The following is a 19,402-nucleotide window of genomic DNA, read 5'->3' as shown; positions in this document are numbered from 1 at the left end:
GGTTATTATGTTGAATATCATTTTTAAAACCAGGCCTACACTCCTTCTCATGATTCTAAAATGTACTTCCGACACCTAAAAATATGCCCCTATTGATTTAGACCTTGATTTAATTCGCGCTCCACCATTTATTGTGTTACCAACTCCTGGTCCCCACTGCAAAGTCATAGATCTGATTTCCAGAAATGGCTATCTCACCTCTTCGGTCAAGAGTACCCCGATAACTCCCACCCACGGCCCCAGCTTCCCCTGCTGCCTCAGCACAAGGGCAAATGTATGGATGGTGTCTGGGATTTGTTTTAAAACACATTTAAAAAAACCCATAAAAGATAGATGAAGCAAATATGGAAAAATTTTAATTATTATTGCATTTGGGAGATGAATATTTAGGATCTGTTGGACTATTCTCTTAACTTTTTGGTCCGTGTGTGAAAACTTTTATAAGTACAAAAAAAAAAAATGGTTCAGGATATAGTTAAAATATAATTATCAAAATTTCCCATACTTCATTCCTTACTAGCACATTCCCTCTTCAGATGAAAATATTCCGTATTCAAAATTCCATATTCAATTTCTTCGGGTTTTTTTTTTTTTCAGTTGATATAGCATATTTTGTACCAATTGCAAAAGGAAGGAGCACAAGAAAAATCTGATAGTGGAAAAATTCAAAAGACAGAACCCCAAACGGCAGGAAGGAGGTGTGGCTGAAAGCCACGGAGGGGGCGCAGACATTTCCTGCGCAGCCTTGCTCCCAGACAGCGCCTTCCAAAGCGCTAGCTTGTGTGCTCTCTGGGCGTCACCAAAGCAGCCAGAACAGGGACCTCCTGCTATTTTTCTTATCTATACATCACTTTATTGATCACTTCCAGGCAGCCCTTTCATAGTTACACATATCAGGAGAAATATCATCCATTAAAAAATGATAACCTTAAGAGTCCCTTAAACTTTGAATATGATAGAGCCCAAATAATAAGAGTTTTTTCTTTTAGGGAAGCTAGTTGTTTGATTATTTATTACAATAATTAAGATTTAAAACATATTAGGTATTAAAATACATAAAAACTATGCTGCAAGTAAAAGCTGTTTACAATGGAAAATTTCCATTGAATTTATATAGTATTGTTAGGTGACAATATAATATTTGCTCTCATTTTTGAATACTTAGTATGTGCCAGGTACCACATAAAATATTTGATAATTTATTTTATTTATTTTTATAACAATTCCATAAAAGAGATCTTTCAAAATGATTAAAAAAGAGAAAGCAGAGAGGGAATAAAGATGAAGAGAAGGAGAAAAAAGAAGACAGAACACAGAGACAAAGTGAGAAGGGACAAGTGAAGTAGCCCAGTCAAAGTTCCTGCTACAGAAAGTTATGAAGTCAGCATTCAAACCCATACCTGAGGAGCACAGCAGGCCCCCTGACCTCTGTGCCACCGGCATATCTCTAGAACACCCACGTGTTTACAGTGAGGAGCTTAGACATTTATACCTCCTTAAGGTAGTGATTACGTTAGGGAAACTTATTGTAAGAAATACCAACATTGTACATGTTTTTTAACCATCAGTTTCAGGGAAACTGAAAGTTTTAACTGCTACCTTTCCATAGGGTAATATTAAAAGCGATGTTAAAAAGTAATTTGGCTATAAAACATAACCTTTCTTTATCAGTCTTTTGTGTAAACTTACCAGGGGGAAAGCATGCCTCTTGGCTTCCTTGGCCATGATTAATTTTTAGTCTCAGTACATTTTTGTTGTATTTATTTACTTTTAGATACATTAAATTCATTGAGGTGTAATTTATACAGAATGCATTTTATAAGCTATAAAATTGAAAAGGAGCATTTCAAAATCTAGTACTTCTTTAAACAGCATTTCCCATAGAGTTTATGACAGAGCTGAGCACATAGAACATATTTGGTAAATTTTGCTGATCAGTTAAAAAAAACGTTGCTTTAATTAATGAAATATTTTCCCTGAAATAGAGACATATGATTTCTAAAATGGAATATTCCTAGTGAATATGAAAACATATAAAAAAGATAACTGATCTCCGAATGTAATTGCAGTTCTGTTAAATGTTCAGCAGGTTTACTTTGCATTTGTTGAATAATTTTTGAGATTTCAAAGAAATTCTTTTGGTCACTGCATTTTATCTTAATGCATGGAAGTTTGGACACTACATTTAAATGGACAGTGAGAACATTTGATGTTTGTTTTCTTTAACAACTTCAAAGAAAGAAACAGAACATATATAAATAAAATAATATGTAAATAAATTAAAATAAATGAGAAAGAAAAGGACAATGCATCTGCAATGGATGCACAGAGATCATTTATACACAGATTTCAAAGAAAAGAAAGGAAGAGGAAAGGAAGAAAAGAAGGAAGGAAGGGAGAAGGAAGGAACAGACAGAAGGAGGGAGGAAGAAAGGAAAGAAAGGAAGGAAGGAAGGAAGGAAGGGAGGAAGGAAGAAAGGAAAGGAAGAAAGGAAGGAAGGAAGACAGAAAGGAAGAAAGAGAAAGAAAGGGCACAAGCAGACTCAAAGATAGAAAGATGTTCACATGGCCAAGGGCAAAGTATGATGTTGTTACAAATTATAATTAGTTGTTGCAAAATACAATGTACTTAAGATTAGCAGATAAAGTTGTTTTGGTTCTTTAGAATAGCTGAGATACCTGTCTTCTGCAAGAGATTCCAAAGGAATTATCTCACAGAATTCCTTTTGTGATTTTCAACAAGCTAGAGAGCGAGGTCAAACAACAAAGTTGTACAAGTCATATTCTCTTGCCAGTCAAATATTCCTGATATCAGTCTTAGATTTTATGGTTTGTTCTCGATACATAGGAAGAAACTGTCTGCACTTCATGTAGTACTAACACAAACTCATCCGAAATTCAGGCTCTTTAAATATTCTATACCAAGTCTTTTCTATTTGTGAATCGAATGTGAAGACTACATGAACCAATGGCCCCAGTCTGTAGGAATGTAGTGAAAAAAACAAAATCTAGAATGGACTAAGGCTTAAGAGAAATGCTATGATAACATGCTTGGAACAAGAGTAAAAGTAAAAATATTGGCCTAGTACTTAAGGAAGGGAAAGTAAGGGAATCAAAAGGAGGGTAAACAACTCAATTCTGCTTTCATCCTTTCTACTAAGAAGAAAAGTTCACAAAGGGCAATTACAGAAAAGCTTCATTGAGAAGGCACCAAACATGAGAGATCCTACTCTGTGAGCTGAAGCTTCAGGTCCATCAAATTACACGCTTGTGCACAGAACAAAGAGAGATGTGATCACAACACTCATCCAGCTATGACATCCAGCTAACACAGCACGTAACTGAAGGAGACATTTCAGCTTCACACTCCATCCTCCAAACCACCGCAAATGTCTCTTTATAGTAGTGATGTCTCTGAACGTGAGATGTATCTCCTCTGAATATTATGAGGAATGGAAAGAGGGCGAAAGGGCTGAAAACGACCAAGGTCCTTGTTGTTAGAAAGATTCTTGAGACCATAGACTAATAAGTTTGATGTGGGCCCTAGTCAAATTCTGTGAAATAATTAGACAGGTCAGAGTATTTAAAAAAAAAACAAAAATGAAGTAATCCTAGAAACTACTGTACTGTAGTTTTATAAAGAATACATCACATTGAACTAAACTACATCTTAAAGATGCCAGTGAGGGTTTTTTGGGTTTTTTTTAAGTCTTGTGATGTTTTTGTAATGAGGTGGGAAGTGCTGATTGCTAGTAAATTAAGTGTATGGTTGTCTGAAAAACTGAAACCACAAATTGTTACTTAATAAAAGTCACCTAGAAGTGTTCTAGGAGTTACATCTTTGTATCTGTCCTGCTCATTAAGAATATCAACAACTTGGTTAAAAATAGGGAAATGTGTATGTCCCTAAGAAAAGTGCATGTTCCTAAACATAGGGAAATGTGTCTGAAATAGGGAAATCATAGGGTTCTTAGCTTTTTCTGACTGCCTTATTTCACTTATTCTCAAGATCCATCCATGTTGAAAATGGCAGTGTTTCATCTTTTCTTATGGCTGAGTAAGTATTCTTTATCCAATCATGTATAGAAGGTTGTCTCCATGTCTTGGCCACCGTGAATAATGCTGCAATGAACACAGGGCACATATTTCTTTGTGAATAAGTGCTTTCAAATTTTTCCGGTAGATACCCAGAAGAGAGGCTGCTCAGAAAAAAGCTAAGAACCGTATGATTTCACTCCTATGCGGAATATAAAACTGAAACTCATAGACACGGGCAACAGCATGGTAGTTACCAGAAGGAAGAAGGCTGGGGGGTAATAAAAGCTAAAGGGGGCCAAATGTATGGTGATAGAAGATTTACCTTTGGGTGGTGGGCACACAGTGCAATATACAGATCATGTATCATAGAAATGGACACTTGAAACATATATGATATTGTTAACAAATGTTACCACAAAAAATTTAATAAGATTTTTTAAAAAGGAAGTCCATTGCCCTGGTTGGTTTGGCTCAGTGGGCTGAGTGCCAGCCTGTGAATTGAAAGGTCATTGGTTCAATTCCCAGTCAGGGCACATGCCTGGGTTGCAGGCCAGATCCCCAGTTGGGGGTGTGAGAGAGGCAACTGATTGATGTTTCCCTCTCTTTCTCCCTCTCTTCCCCTCTCTAAAAGTAAATAAGCAAAATCTTTAAAAGAAGAAAATGGAAATAGAAAATGGACCATTTTATCTAATCAAATTTTTGTTCTGTGTGATTAAAGTTGGATGTAATTCTTAGGCTGCACAACACTGACCAAGACGCTTGAAGAAATTCTCTTCTTCATCTCTTCCGTTTTCCATCCCACTCCCAGGCCCACCTTCAGAAAGCTTTACAGCGCTGGTAAATTTGACCTGAAAAAAAAAAAAGTCAGACAACTAAGTTCAATTCTTTGCATTTACACTAACAGTTGCCTTGAAAAACACATTTAGAATATGAAGGTTACTTCGGCTTCTCTGACTTCAGCATCTGGTTAGCCAAGATAGTTTATTTCCATGTGCCAAAAACGACATCACTTATAACTATGGTTTGAAGGAAGATCCTGGTCATAGACTAAAGTAATCAGATACTATGAAAATAACAGTAAAAAATTGAGGTATTCCTAGAGTTTAATTTTAATAAAGCCCAAACTCTGAGTCAGAAACAGGAAGCCATCTCTCTCCATTACACACAACACCACAACTGAGAATCAGACCAAAGTAAAAGCAGAACAGAGATTTCAAATCTCTATGGAAGAACCAGTATAAATTTGTTTATAATGTGCACTACAAATAAGGTGCAATAACATGTTTTTTTGTAAGAATTAAAAGTGTTCTCATACTTACCCATAAGCCAACAGTAAGCAAAATTTGCAGCAAAGTAAGGAGGCTACAGGCCTCACAGACTCTCAAATATTTGGCCAATTTTTTAGCAAAAAGAATGTGAAGGGTGAGTTATAAATATATCTTCTAAATGTCTCATAATGTTGCTACATTCTTTATATAATCTGAAAATATTACTTTTAAAACAGATGGAAGGAAACTGGTTTTAGTGAGAGTCAAAAAAGAAAGAATGTAAGCAAATAATTTGTACTTAAAGAAATGTAACTGATCATATGCTGAAAATTGCAGAGACCAGGCCATGAATCTTTCATAGGAAAGACTCTTACAAGAAACAGATTTCACTAAGAATTGTTACCTTTTCCAAATCGTGTGCTACTGCTCTGCTTAACAGTATTCTGAAGAGGCACTTACCAGGGAAAGTCACCCTGAGTTTCTTTATCTTTTTCAGTAAGGAGAATGGTTCCGGTGAGGAAAAAGGAATGGAAGGAGGATAAATGGGGTGAGTGTGTGTGTGTGTGCATGTGTAAAAGGAATCACCATAGAATTACTGTATCCTTAGAAATGGGCTCGAGATGTCAGGAATTTGACATGTGTGTTCAAAATTAAAAACAGCTGGGGAGTAACACACACACATACACATCTATATCTGCATCATAATTTTATATAAATTTTTGTCACACTTTTCCTTTTTTCCTTTATGACAGTCTACTTCCTAGTTTCGATCATCTACTACTTAGTAAGACATCTTAGTTTTCATTGCTCATCTAAGATTCCTAAATTTGTTCCATTTGAAGAGAGTTTCTTTAACACTCCTTGGTCTCTCCAGGTGTTTAGTATTTCTCAGCCCTGACATGTTTTAACAGCAACTTCAAAATTCCCTCACATCAGTAATGTCCTGTTTACCTTGGAACTTTGCCTGATGAAGGACAGGCGGTCCACGGAGCTGATGTCCAGGAGGTCCTCCACACCATCTGCCAGGCCCGAGAGGGAGGATCGCTTCAGCCAGTTTCCTGTTTAATAATTTGTTTTTGGAAATTAGACCTTTATAGCATTTTCTCCCAAATGGATTAAACAGAAATGCCAGCATGTACCCAACAAGCAATGAAAGTTACATGGCTTGGTGTAAATGAAGTGAAAAGAAATTGTGTTCAATGTATATGCTTTGAATCTAAATGTTCAGTGTTGGACTGTAAAATTAAATGACCAAGTAAGACCAGGACAGAAGGAACCTAAACCTCTCAGGTGAGTAAAACCATAACGTGCCCCCTTCTCCTTGACAACTTTCACATTTCCCAGCAAGTCCTGTTGATTTTCCTTCCATGTACCTCTCAAATTTGACCACTTCTCTCTGTCCACATGGTCCCTACCCAGTCCAAGCTACTCTTCCTAATACCTGGACCATGATCTCTCTTATCTACTCAGCCTCCCTCCAGTATGTTTCCCACGCTGTGATCTTTTAGAAAAAGTTTACGCACTTATGTTACTCCTCTTCAACATCCCATCTGGGCTATAGGAATAAATGGGCCACCTGACCTGTGTGCTCTGGCCCCAGTGGCTCCACCAGAGTAACACCCCTCTTCTCCTTGTCTCAGTTCTTCCATTTCCCTCCCTCCTAATATTTTCACACACTTCATTGCTACCACCTAGAGTGCTCCCCTTCCTCCTTCCCTTAAGTGTCTTGCAGATCTTAGTGTTTCTTCCTCCATGAGACTTTCTCTGATTCCTGCTCCCCCTACCTCCGTCACTGAGGTCAGGCCTCATTTTTGCATACCTTTATGCACTGTGTGTACTTCCCTGATAAAATCCACAGTTTGCAGCTGCACTTAGTTGTATGATTATCTGCTTTAGTGACTGTCCTCTCTTCTAGACTGGAAGTTCGGCAATGTCGGGCACTGTGTGATTTTGCTCACCACTTTATCCCTGCTGCCTAAAATAATGTTTGCATACTGTAGAAGCACAAAGTAGCAGTTTGAGAAATATCTGTTAAAAAAATGAATAAATAAATGAATGTAGTCAGCCTCAGCCTTTGATCTGAAGGCTTTCTTTTCTCCATCCTACCATGCATTGCTCTGTTTTGATTATGAGTTTATTTGAGGGCATGGCAGGGAATAAGAGAATCCATAAATAAACACAGACATACTTTTACCTATGGGAAGTTTAAGCTTCTTCCGAAGGGAAATTCTGCGGGACCGTGATCGGGCCCGCCGGTCAGAGGTGGTCCCTGAATGGGCAGTGGTGCATTCCGAAGTGTCCTGTTCCGACTGGCTGCTGGTGTCGCTGGCTGCACTCTGGGATTTGAACATCTTGCGCCAGAAATCTTTCCGCCCCAGGTTACCCCCTTGCATTTGTTCATCACTGCGAGCAAGCAGAGGTGAGAGTTAAACATCTGAGACACTTGTGAAATTCTCTTAAATTTCTTTCAAGCCTCTTTCAATGAGGCACAATAGGCGACTCATTCAGGTATCTTTCAAGGGCTGGGATTTGGAAGGAGTGGGGGTGGAAGGAGGAAGACCAAGGTTGAGTCTCTGAGCTCTTCTTGAAAACAGTCATATCTCAGCTGTCAAACTGACATTTTTTTCAACCTTAGTAAAAAGACTAAATATTATTGCAGGTGTTCATCTGCAGGTGTGAGTCATAACAGCAGAAGCACTTACAGTGTCAGTAAATATTTAACTGGCATGTGATGTTCCCTGAGGCATGTGCAGTACTGGATCTCACCTCCCCACCCCTACTCTGGTATTGTGTAATTCTTTACATGGAAAAAACTCACAAACATATTGGAATAAATGAATAAATTATATGCCATCACCACACCCAGGGGACGCATCATCCTGTGACTGTTCACTGTTATTTTCATAATGCCTAATTATTTAGCTTTCTTAAGTCAAAGAAACTTAAGTAAGGCTTAAAAGTAAAAATATTAGTCCAACTCAGTAAGACAAATGGGAACCTCTTCAAAGAGATTTTTGACTAGGGTATTCCACAAGAGAAAAAAAACAAGTGGTCAATAGCACGCAGACTTTCATTTCACTAGGAATTTTTTAAAAAGAGAAAGAAAGACAGTTGAAATGAGATCCCTGTTATCACTCCTCAAATTGGCAAAGACTATGGTGTTTATAACCAAAAGGAAACCAATGGTTATTATCATGCTTCCAGCAATGAGATAGAATGAGCAAACCTTTCTGGAAGGGAATTTGGTTATCCAAAGCCCATATATACACCCATGACAGAAAAATTCAACCTCCAGGAAGCTGTCACAAGGAAATGGAACAACACGCTAACGTATAAGGTCAAATGCTCACTGAGATATTACTGATCAACACTGAAAAATGGGAAACAACCTAAATGTTCAATTCTAGGAATACAGTTAAATGAATTATGAGACTTCCATATAATGACACGCTCCACAGTCATTAAAAGCCTATTTTAGAAAACTACCGATATGGGAAATGTTGGTGACATATTGCAAAGTTAAATGGTACTGATCAAATTAACTAAACAGGACAACACCAGATTAATAAAAAAAAGTACACATGTAAGCATGTGTCTGAGTGTTAGTTTATGTGTATCTGTACTAAGAAATGTACCTAATGAAACACACCAAAAGTTTACAATGAGTATCTGTATTGGATGGCATCCTGGTTTTAAAACTATTTTTCTCTATGTTTTTCTATTTTTCCACATTCATCAATTTGAGCAATATATATCACTTTAGTAATTTGGAAAGAAAAGGTCATAGAAAATACTCTAGAAACATGATAAAATTTGTGGGATTCTAGGTTTTGGGGTTGAATCTGGAATCTGCCCAAAATTTGATAGTACTGTATAAAGCAATCATTTTCTAGAAATATTTATAGGGGGATCTGTATTTTGTCTCTCAAAATCTCATCAGAGAACTAACTAATGTTTGTTTGTTTTTTTTTTAATTGAACTTATTGAGGTGACATTTGTTCACAAAACCATTCAGGTTTCAAGTGTACAAACATCCTCCACACACTGCATCGTGTGCCCATCGCCCCACGCAGTCTCTTTCTGCCCCCATTTCCCCCTCTGTGCCCACCTCCACCAACCCCCTGCTCCCTTTCTCTCTGGATATTGCCACACTGTTTTCAGTGTCTGTGTGTTATGTGTAATACATTTTTTCATTAATCCCTTTACCTTTTTTCATTCACACCCCTAATAGCACTCCCCTCTGACAGCTGTCTTATTTTAAATCAGGGCATTGGGTTTATTAAATGTGGTGTGAATTTAAATCGGTGTTTTTGAATTTGACTTCTCAGTCATTTTTATGAAGTGATCACAAAGCATGAAGCATTTCTTACCTTCAGAGAGTGTGGAAGACAATGATGCATATGTGACTACATGGTCTGAATAGGAAAATATTCAAGGAAGCTATAATTTATCAGCTTTGCCAATGAGTGTGTATCAATAATGAGTTTCAGAGAAATGAGCATATAAAACTGCTTTTAATATTGCTCAGTTAATGTGACTTTTTTTTAGGAGGGAGAAGGAGAAGAGAAGGGTAAGGGGTGGGGAGGGAGGAGGAGGAGAGAGAAAGAGAACATAAGGGAGGAACAGGCTCATCCACTCACCTTTCTTTAAGCTAAACAGAAGACGTTTGGCATGCTCGTCTCCTGGACCCACTCAGGGAAAAGCCCCATATTTGACATTCTATGACATCCAGTGGAAATTTTTATGTACAGGCGCATTAAAACATGTTATCTTCGTTCGAGGGGAAAGGACAGGTGCTAAATGCTGAGAAATCAGGTGGGCTTTACAGAATACTGAAGAAAGGGAATATTTTGTAATCTAGAAAACTAAATTACATATAAAAATAAATGGTTTTATTTTTTAAAATCCAAATTACTATTGGATCTTTTTTTATCAGGTTAGCTCAATAGTTGCTAGTGTTATTTTGGGAAAAAGTCCTGCTTTTTTGGACAGATTCTGTGTGAGAGAAATTTTAACTTGTCTTATGGCTATTCAGCTACAGATTTGCCTTTCACATTAATTTTTTTCCCTTAGAGCTTATGTTTGGATTTTTAGAATGTTCTTGAAGACTTCATTAAAGAAAAATCTAAATCTCAATTTTGAAAAAGTTAAAGAAAATAAAAGTTTAATGGTAATCTTTCAATTCTATCTTTTCCTTGATTGTCATTCATTCATTCATTCATTCAGCTATATATTAAGTGCTTACCATGGGTCAAACCCCATCTAGGCATTGGAGCTTTAATAGTTAGCAAAAACTCACATGGTCCTATAGAGCTGATGTACCTTCTCACTTTTCTGCACCCATTTGGGGGCAGTCTCTCAGATTTTGAAAAGCTGTAAGAGCTGTATGTGTTCTTTGAGGGTTTTGTTTGCTTGCTGTGGATTATTAGCAAGGTCCTATTCGATGGAGATAATATCCTAGATTATGGGGAGAGGATAGCATAAAAGGTACAATATCTCCAGAACTTCTAGAAGGATAATCATTTAATACTAAATCTGTGTTCTGGGAAATAAAATGATGTACATGTTTTAAATATTATTGATCACGCCACTTGTGTAAATAGTCCTCAAAAGAAGAATAAATGCAAATGAGCCTAGGCTGCTTATGTGGTGTCTACAGTAACCCTCACATTTTCTGGGGATACTACCTCCAAGATGCTTTTGATTTTGCCTTTATGAAAAGTGGACATAAACTTATATCAGAGGTATCCTGTTGGCATGAGGTCGGTCATTTGTGATTTGAAACTGCAGAGATTAGTGGCTTTGGGACTGAAAAGTAAATGGCAGAAGCAAGGCAAAGTTCAAAAAAAATGATAAACAGCAGTTTGGAAAACAGAATCTCTTCCAGTGGGAAGTGCTCAGCCCACTACACTGGACACAAAACTGATGCTACTTACTGCTCTGGAGTCTGTGAGGGTCGACCAGACACGAAGCTGCGACATTCCTCTGGTGCAGAGGACACCTGGCCTTTATCCACTATGCTTCCCGCCTCTGACCTACGCAAATGGTAAATTCCACCAGTCACAACAGAGCAGGACACCACTTCTCAATATTTCCTATGCTTCATAACACTCTGCTACAGTTCACCTGTATGGCTTGCAAACCCCATGTCACCAGAGTCTACATTGGTATGAAATTTATATCCTACCGTTTGCCTCATGACCTAGCTACCTTACTGCCTAAGAATACCACCATTATTGCTCACAGTCATTCATTGCAAGCAGTATTTTAAGTTTTGAAGTTTGTTTTAACCTTTCTAAGTGGCATTTCTTATAAAATAGGCATACAATAAATTTATGTTAATTTAAAATAAAAACAACAGGGCACCGGTCAGTAATTTGCATTTTGTCATGTTAACAATATCATTTACTGAACAGGATGATATGATATCAGTAATTGCTTTTCCTTTCTGGACAAAAATTTGTCTGATCTATAGAAGAAATGAAAACAGGCAAAATTTTACTACATAATTAAGAGCTATGAAGTGAAGTTCAAGTCTATGTAAGTTTGAGATTAACGGAGCTCTGATTCACACAGAGATAGGACTTACTGGGTGGCAAACTCATTCCTTCTGTACACTGCAGCTGGCCCGCCACCAGTAAGGTCACTTATGGAAGATAGCCCCACCATCCCTGCCCTGGAGTTGCACTCTGTGTGGGGAACCACATGCATGGTGCAACAGAAGATTATATTCTACAGACACAGGCAAACACTAATATTCAGAGAGCATAAACTTCCAACCTTTTACTGCCTACAGGCTTAGATTCTGGTTCATTCTCCTCCACCTTTTTCCCTGGTGCCAACTTCTCGGCACTGTCAAGTAAAGCGCTGAGGGCCACTCTCCTGAAGACATTCCCATGAGCCTCTTTGATAAATTGGACCAGCTGACGGATGTCACAATACAGACCCTATTTGGACGCAAGAAGGAAAACATGGGGAAAGAAAGATAGTTGTGTGATTGTATAATTTTCATAGGGAGAGGTAGTGACGGTAATTTTGGGGCTTGGATGAGCACTGGAAAGACAATTTCTTAGATGGCGCTGATGAAATGGCCTCTCTCCATTGTTCCTATAGCTACACTACCAAGAACCATGCCTGTCATTCTCGTGTGAAGAGGAATGGTTAGCATGCTTCATACTCGGAAAGGTCGCTGTTACCATTAGACAGATATCAACATGCATTTTTAATTATTGGATTCCAAGGCTTTAATTCTTTTTTCTAAGTTTTGATTTCTAAAGAGATGTCTGCAAAAAATGCAATCAGAATTTTGTTGATACTAGAGATTTCTGTCCTTGTTCAGCTTCACCAAATTTCCTGCATCATTGTGGTAAAATTGCTAAGTAGTCTATATACTCTGACAGAGCCTGATGATGTTCAAAGAGCCTGATATTTTGCTGGATAGATTTAACAAATAACATGTATGTTGCAGCCCATTTGAATGTGAACTTGACTATGAACTTAAAATGATGCAGGACTACTAAAACCAATATATTGATGATTTAATATTTAAAAATACATGCAGGGCTTTTGGGAGGAGAGAGATTAAGTTTTGCACTCAGCAAGTCCCCCTCTCCCTTTCTTTTTTAAAAAGGCAGTTGTTGTATTTTTTTTTGTCTTAGGAAAGGTTCATGGTAAATCAGAACACAGAAGCCTAAAAACGCTGACCTTGACAGCCTTGGATTTCAAAAACCTATGATCACTGAGGCAATCATGCCCGTGACCTTTAGGAAAGCAGAAGGAACAGCCGCTAAGAAAAACACGGAGACAGTGTCCTTTTTTAGGTCCTATGGGCAGCAAGGCCCTGTGTGCTCATTCTGCTCTCTGGTAGCTTCTGCATGGAAGGGACAAGCCCCAAAGAGCAAGGGTTCCAGACTCTCCAGAGCGCCCAGACCTAAGCATGCAACAGAAAGCACTATGTGAAATAGTGGGTGTGAGCTGATGATGGGAACCCATGGAGCCTCCCTGGGCCCAAGGTCCCGCCTAAGACTTGCAGCCCTCTGTGAGGTGTGGAAAGTCAACAATGACTGAGATTCTACTTCTAGCCATTCTGCTGCAATAGGGGTTCAAAGTCCCACTGAAGATGATTTGAAGAAAATTAACAAACACGGTATTGCATCTATACATGAGTTCGTGCACTAAGATTCATAAGCTCTCACATATATTATAATCAGCTTGTCGAATTATTTCTTTCTTTCACCAAAGTGAATGCATGGATGGCATCCACGTGATCCTCAAGCTCCAAGAACCTTGCTAGGGTGGATTTGACAACCAGCAAAATTAAATTCCCTGTGGTTTGGGGTTTTACTCTGTTTATCTCGAGATAAGTGAATAATTGCAATTGTTTAGAATAGCACCAAATGACTTCCTTGGTTTGTCAGATAGTGTCCATATGTGTAAACAGACTGATCTCTGCACAGGAGTATCTGACAAAGTGGTAAGACAGACAAACACTCCCCAGAGAGACCTGAATCTTTCTCTTGACATCACATTTGTCAGCCCCGATGTACATTTCAGTATCCCAAACCACAATCTCCTTGGTAGCAATTAAGAACTAACCTTTGATAGTCTAGCTTTTTCTACTTGTGGCTTCAATGGTTTAATTAACACAGTCATTTATGAAGAGTAGCTCAAAGATTACACAGATTTCTCTTCTATTAAAAGAGAAAACAATTTCAGCAGCATATTTGCATTAATTTTTAAAGTAAGTATGGTTTCAAAAGATGCTTGGTAAAACATTCTCGAATATTTCATGAGCTAACATGCTGAGCTCCAGCACCTTCTTTCTGAAAGACTCAAAGTACTTTGCAACTATCACACCAACCACCACGAAACCTCTGAGACAGAAGAAGAAGTGAAGTCAGTGTGCAGTTAGGAGAAAGAGTAACAAGGGGAAGAGACCTGCTGAGGCTCCACCATGAGTTACTGGTAACATTGAAAAAACAGATATTTTAACTTTAAAGTGCAAACTTTTAGACTTCAACTTCTCTTTCCCATGGCCCATGACCTGAGAACTTTTCCCCGAGCAGAGGCGGAGCACTCCTGTGGGAAGAAAGGGTGAGCTTCTCACCAGATTCTCAGGGCTGTGCAGTTCATGTGTGGTCGAAGCGCAGCGTGTGATGAGGGATTTAAACATGGCGCTGACGATAATGCCTTCCACATTTTGGGCTGTGGATTTGTTGTCCACTGTGGTGAAGTTATTTCCAAAACCAGCCTTGTCTGGAATTCAAAGGCACCAATTAAAGGCAGTTTCCATCAAGCTACACCGTGTAAAGAAGTACTTGGCCCTCGGAAAGGAAGGAAGGGCTATGTGGAATACAGAAACAGGATTAAAGATGCCCTTGGCTTAATGACCTTTCCACGGACTTGGAGATGAGCAACTCATAGTCTCCTTCAGAGTCTTCATTGTGTCATATTCTGTCACTTTGTGGAACTCTTTCAATTGATAAATCTTAGCCAAAAAGAGAATCAACTGTTGACCCTAAGAAACACTTTTAGACCTACAGTAGTTTTTAAATTGATGATCACTTAAAAAATGATCTACTAAAGGGTCTTTCATGTAGAAAAATGTATTTGATTCAGTCTTTTTGGTGGTGAGGAACCCTGGCTCTCGGTGCAAATCGCTACATCTGGCAGAGGTAGAGAGGAGGGAGGCCAACCAGGTGAGCTGGGCAGGCAGAGGGAAGAGACCAGGAGGGGCCTGCAGAGGAACTCCTGCAGGCACTGGGAACAGAAAGGAGACGGAGCCCTGCCAAGAGCTGCAAAGGAATTCCAGCAGCTTCTTGTTTCCAGAGACTCTGGGAATACACGGAAGAAAGATCGAGTCTCTCAGAGCTTCCTCTTTCTACTTCATTCACATGTGAAATGCCAGGGAACTGAGGCCATCACCCTCTATGCATTTTATGCCAGTTTTTCATGTATCCATGTACTTCATGTAGGGGACACATCAGGTATTTTGGAGGCTTGGCAGAAGATTCCTCATGGCTTGCTTCGAGCCACCTGTGCACTGTGGACTGTAGGGATAGGGTGTGTGTGGCTCCAAGGCTGACCAGATAGGGACCTGTGTGTCTGGCTCATTCACTGTGAGCCACTGCCACTTCTCAAGAATCCCAGGAGCAATTCATCGCCCTAAAGCAATATAATTTGTTATCACCCTCTCACTTTCTGTGTCAGCTGGCAAGGGGCAATCCCTAGATTTTACATTAGAAAGAAACAGACTAGTCTATGCTTACAGTTTGTATAGTTATCCAGATTTTCCTTGCAGTCTCAACCACAATTCCCACTCTTCCTTCTTTCCTTCATTTCTCTCTCTCTCTCCCCCTTTCCTTCCTTCCTTCCTCCCTCCCTCTCTCCCACCTCTCTCTCTCTCTCTCTCTCTCTTTCTTTCTTTCAGTTCGTAATGCACTTGGCTTGAAACAGCTTTGATAACATACATTACTCCAGGGGTCCTACAGAGGAGCAATATTTTCTTTTAATATGAAACCCAAACAGTAAAGCCTGGAATGCAAACTGAAAACTTCTTCAAAATCCATCAAATATATCTTCATTGTAAATTAATCAGCTACTACTACTACTGCACATGTATCAGATAAACAACAAAAGCCTATAGTAAGAAATTATTTCTTCCTAGGCTCTAATTAACATGTGTATTTTACTCAACTCAGGCTTCACACATCACTTTCATTTCATTACTGCATTTGCCATCAAGTGATATTAAAGATGTTTGGTTTATTGTGGATGCAATTGGTTTCCCCCTATAACACGGGTCTCTATACTTTTCTTAAAGCCACAAAGCTAAAATATATATAAAATATTGTGGACCCATCTATAGATCTGTTTTGCCTGTTTTTTAAAAATCAGTATGTATGTGAGCATATATGTGTGTATCAAATGTGTGTTAGTGCTATGTTTACATCTATACTTTCCTTGCCTGTTTTGTTTCATGAATAAAAAGCTCCCAGAACTATGGCTAGCACATAACAGGTATTTATTTCTTTATTTCTATATTTCTATATTTTTTAATTATTATTTTTACATTTTATTCATTGATTTTTTTACTTTTTAAAAAATTATTTTATTGTTTTTCAAGTACAGTTGTCTGTATTTTCTCCCCACCACTCCCCCCCACCCCCCCGCAAGCCAAACCCACCTCCCTCCCTTGCTTCCACCCCCCCTTGGTTTTGTCCATGTGTCCTTTATAGTAGTTCCTGAAAACACTTCCCCCTTCCCCCCATTATCCCCTCCCACCTCCCCTCTGGTTACTGTCAGATTGTTCTTAATTTCAATGTCTTTGGTTCTATTTTACTTGCTTTTTCATTTCTCATGACTATCTGTGACTTTGTGCCCTTGTTTCTTGGTCTCTGCCTCAGTTGTCACAAAGCAGAAGGTCACGTGAGAAAGAGCAACAGTAGGGTAAGGGTGGAGGGACTAATGGTGAGGATGCCACAGCTTTACCAAATTCCCATTTGTTGAGATAAGTTGTCCTCAGAAAGGGTCCAAATATGTCATTAAGAATGACGTACAAGCTTCTCTTGTTTGTACACTGTCACACACACACACACACGATGCACACACATCTCCTCTTCTACCTTCTATCCCCAGAAGTTTAGTGCAATTCTGAAATGCTATCTGCTTCACCTCACAGCGATTTCTCCCAGAACTTGAACTCGGTTCAGCTTTACTTACTGTCAGTGACTGGCTCCATACAAAATCCTAGCAAAGCATGCAAGAAGTCCACTACATTATTGAGGGAGTCCTTGTTCACATAGTCCCTCATGGTTTGGCGGAACTGCATCTTATCTAGCTTGTACAGCTTAGTGAGGCAGTTCTGGGCCTGCAATGAAGGGAGAAAAGTGAAAAAGTCACAGGTACCAGCTTAAGCCAAGGATACCATTAGCCCAAGACAGAAGCCTTCAGAATGCAATGGCTTCTATCCATCCCTGCTGGCCGGTGCTGGCCAGCATTGCCAGCCTCTGTTGTCTCAGTAAGAAGTGGGCAGAGACAGGCTGAGCAGTCCAAGTCCTTTACTTTGAGAAGGGCTGCTCTGGGCAAAAACCAAAGCTATTGGTGCCAGAGGGAGTTCAATATTTTCACCAAGATCTGGATTTTAAGGTCTCATTGAAAATAGCTCAAAGTGTCAAATTTAGGTAGGTGATAGGATGGAGAATCCCAGTTTAGAAAAATGGGAAGGAGCATGCCACTCCCAGGCTCAGCTACTTTGAACTGAAGCAGATTTAACAGAGGGGAGTAAGAGGAATGTAGGCAGTGGGTATCCACTGTCCTCTTATGTGGCCAAAAGGGAAAGATGCTTGAATCGTGAAAGAGGCTCATAGTAAAGGCAAGTCTAGTTTGTTTACTTACGTGTCTGCATTTGAATGTGTAAGCTTGGTATTTAAATTAAAGTTGGCCTGATGGATATGAAAAACAAGTGACCACTGGCTAGGCCAGTAGTTACTCAAGGTTCTATTTCATATCCTCTAGCAAATAATTTTGCCATCTGGCAGAGAAAATGGTGGTAATTCCCACCACCAGAATATATAAAGCTGCCGTCGTTAGCTGCAGAAGGCCAGACTAGGAATGCACTGGTACTACCCGGGACCACAAGGGGGTCTCCTGACCTCTCTTAGCAAGGGAAGTATCACTGGAGGAAACATTTCAGTCATATCACCATTTTGACAAATCAAGGCCCAAAGGAAGATTCTCAGAAATTTTGAGAAGAAAAAGCAAGCTTCTGAAAGGACGAAACTATGAATTAGCAATAGGCTTCCTGCTGTGACCTTGCATCACCTCTCCACGTGTCACAGTGTCTGGTGGATTGACTTTTTTCATTCTTCCTTCACTAGGTCCTAGGCCATTGGGAAATTAGGGATTTTATTTCAGGAAAGTTACTGGTTGCTAGATCTCAAGCAACCTCATTTTTTTTTCTTACAAAATAAATGTTGCTTACTGTAAAATGAAGTTTGCAAAGCACTTAGATAAAATATATTCTGCCTGACGAAGTATTTAATTATCATTCCATAAACAATTTGTGAAGATCTTCATTGCAATAATTACAAAGCACTTTAGAACGCTGGGTTGGAAAGTCCTGAAGTCCAAATTATCCTTTCTTTTCTATAAAATACAGCCAAAAAGGCAAATCTAGTTAGAGACTATTAGAATACCTAAATGAGTTCAATGAGAAGTTTAAGCGAGAGTCAGAATATCAAACTTTTACTAGTTTGATTCTGAATGAATAGTCAAAACTTCTCCAAGAGATACAAAACTGCTAAAGATGAAACCCTTGCAATAATTGGGGAGTATCAGTTAATCAGATTAATCTAGGAAGGACATGCTGGAATTGCTAGGCACATTGATGAATATCATTACAATGATTTTCTCTTTCTTTTTTTAAAAAAAATATAGAGGATCTCATCTGGTAGAGCTAAGACATAGTCTTAATAGTTTTAAAAGTTAAGCACCTTCTGAAAATTCAATGTGTTAGAAATCCAGAAATAATTAGCTTCTTGAATTAGACATTTCCAGGGAAAAATTCCCAAATTTATATCTCTTAAAGAATGAACAATGTGTTTAGTGAACATGGTTAAGCACATATGATCCCCATAACGAATATTAAACTGGGCTAGAAGATAATGGAGGTGTTGCCAGGTAAGTCAGCAAAGCCGAGAAGGCAGGTGAATGCCGCCTGTACATCCTGATAGGAAATTATACTCAGGACTCGTGGAGAGAAAAGCATGGTGGACTAAGAAGCAACAACAGGCTCTCGAATGGCTTCCGATCCAACTAGCTGTACTTTCTCCGAGTTTAGAAAGACAGGTTCTGGTGTGAGAGCCAGTTTATACCTCCAACTAAAGCATGACACGTTATATTTTAGTGTTTCATTTCATGGAATCGGTCTTCTGTATGATGAGTGATACGGTTTCAGCATGAAGGCTTTATTCATACTGCAGTAGAATCGAAAATCATATGCGTTTGGGTGAAGATGGGGGAGACAAAGTCAGCTGTTTATTGCCTTATTATTACTTCAATTTAATTTTGGCCTCAAAATCTAGATCTTGGTCAAA

At 38.9% G+C, this 19,402-nt stretch overlaps 1 protein-coding gene across 2 annotated transcripts in view; it reads right to left on the bottom strand.

Moving 5' to 3' along the window:
• Positions 1-19,402, bottom strand: part of UNC80 (unc-80 homolog, NALCN channel complex subunit) — a 179,774-nt gene that overhangs the window by 124,319 nt on the left and 36,053 nt on the right. For both annotated transcript variants that reach the window (XM_045198387.3, XM_053919029.2), the window contains exons 15-21: positions 17,028-17,175; positions 14,413-14,561; positions 12,087-12,253; positions 11,243-11,341; positions 7,501-7,709; positions 6,258-6,364; positions 4,790-4,886 (exon numbers count right to left, since the gene is read on the bottom strand). In XM_045198387.3, coding sequence (XP_045054322.2) covers positions 4,790-4,886; positions 6,258-6,364; positions 7,501-7,709; positions 11,243-11,341; positions 12,087-12,253; positions 14,413-14,561; positions 17,028-17,175 — 976 coding nt within the window. The remainder of the gene's footprint in view (positions 1-4,789; positions 4,887-6,257; positions 6,365-7,500; positions 7,710-11,242; positions 11,342-12,086; positions 12,254-14,412; positions 14,562-17,027; positions 17,176-19,402) is intronic.

The sequence above is a fragment of the Desmodus rotundus genome, chromosome 2, assembly GCF_022682495.2.
Source record: "Desmodus rotundus isolate HL8 chromosome 2, HLdesRot8A.1, whole genome shotgun sequence".
Taxonomy (NCBI): Eukaryota; Metazoa; Chordata; class Mammalia; order Chiroptera; family Phyllostomidae; genus Desmodus; species Desmodus rotundus.
The sequence above is the reverse complement of the archived record's forward strand: the minus strand, read 5'-3'. Positions and strand labels throughout refer to the sequence as shown.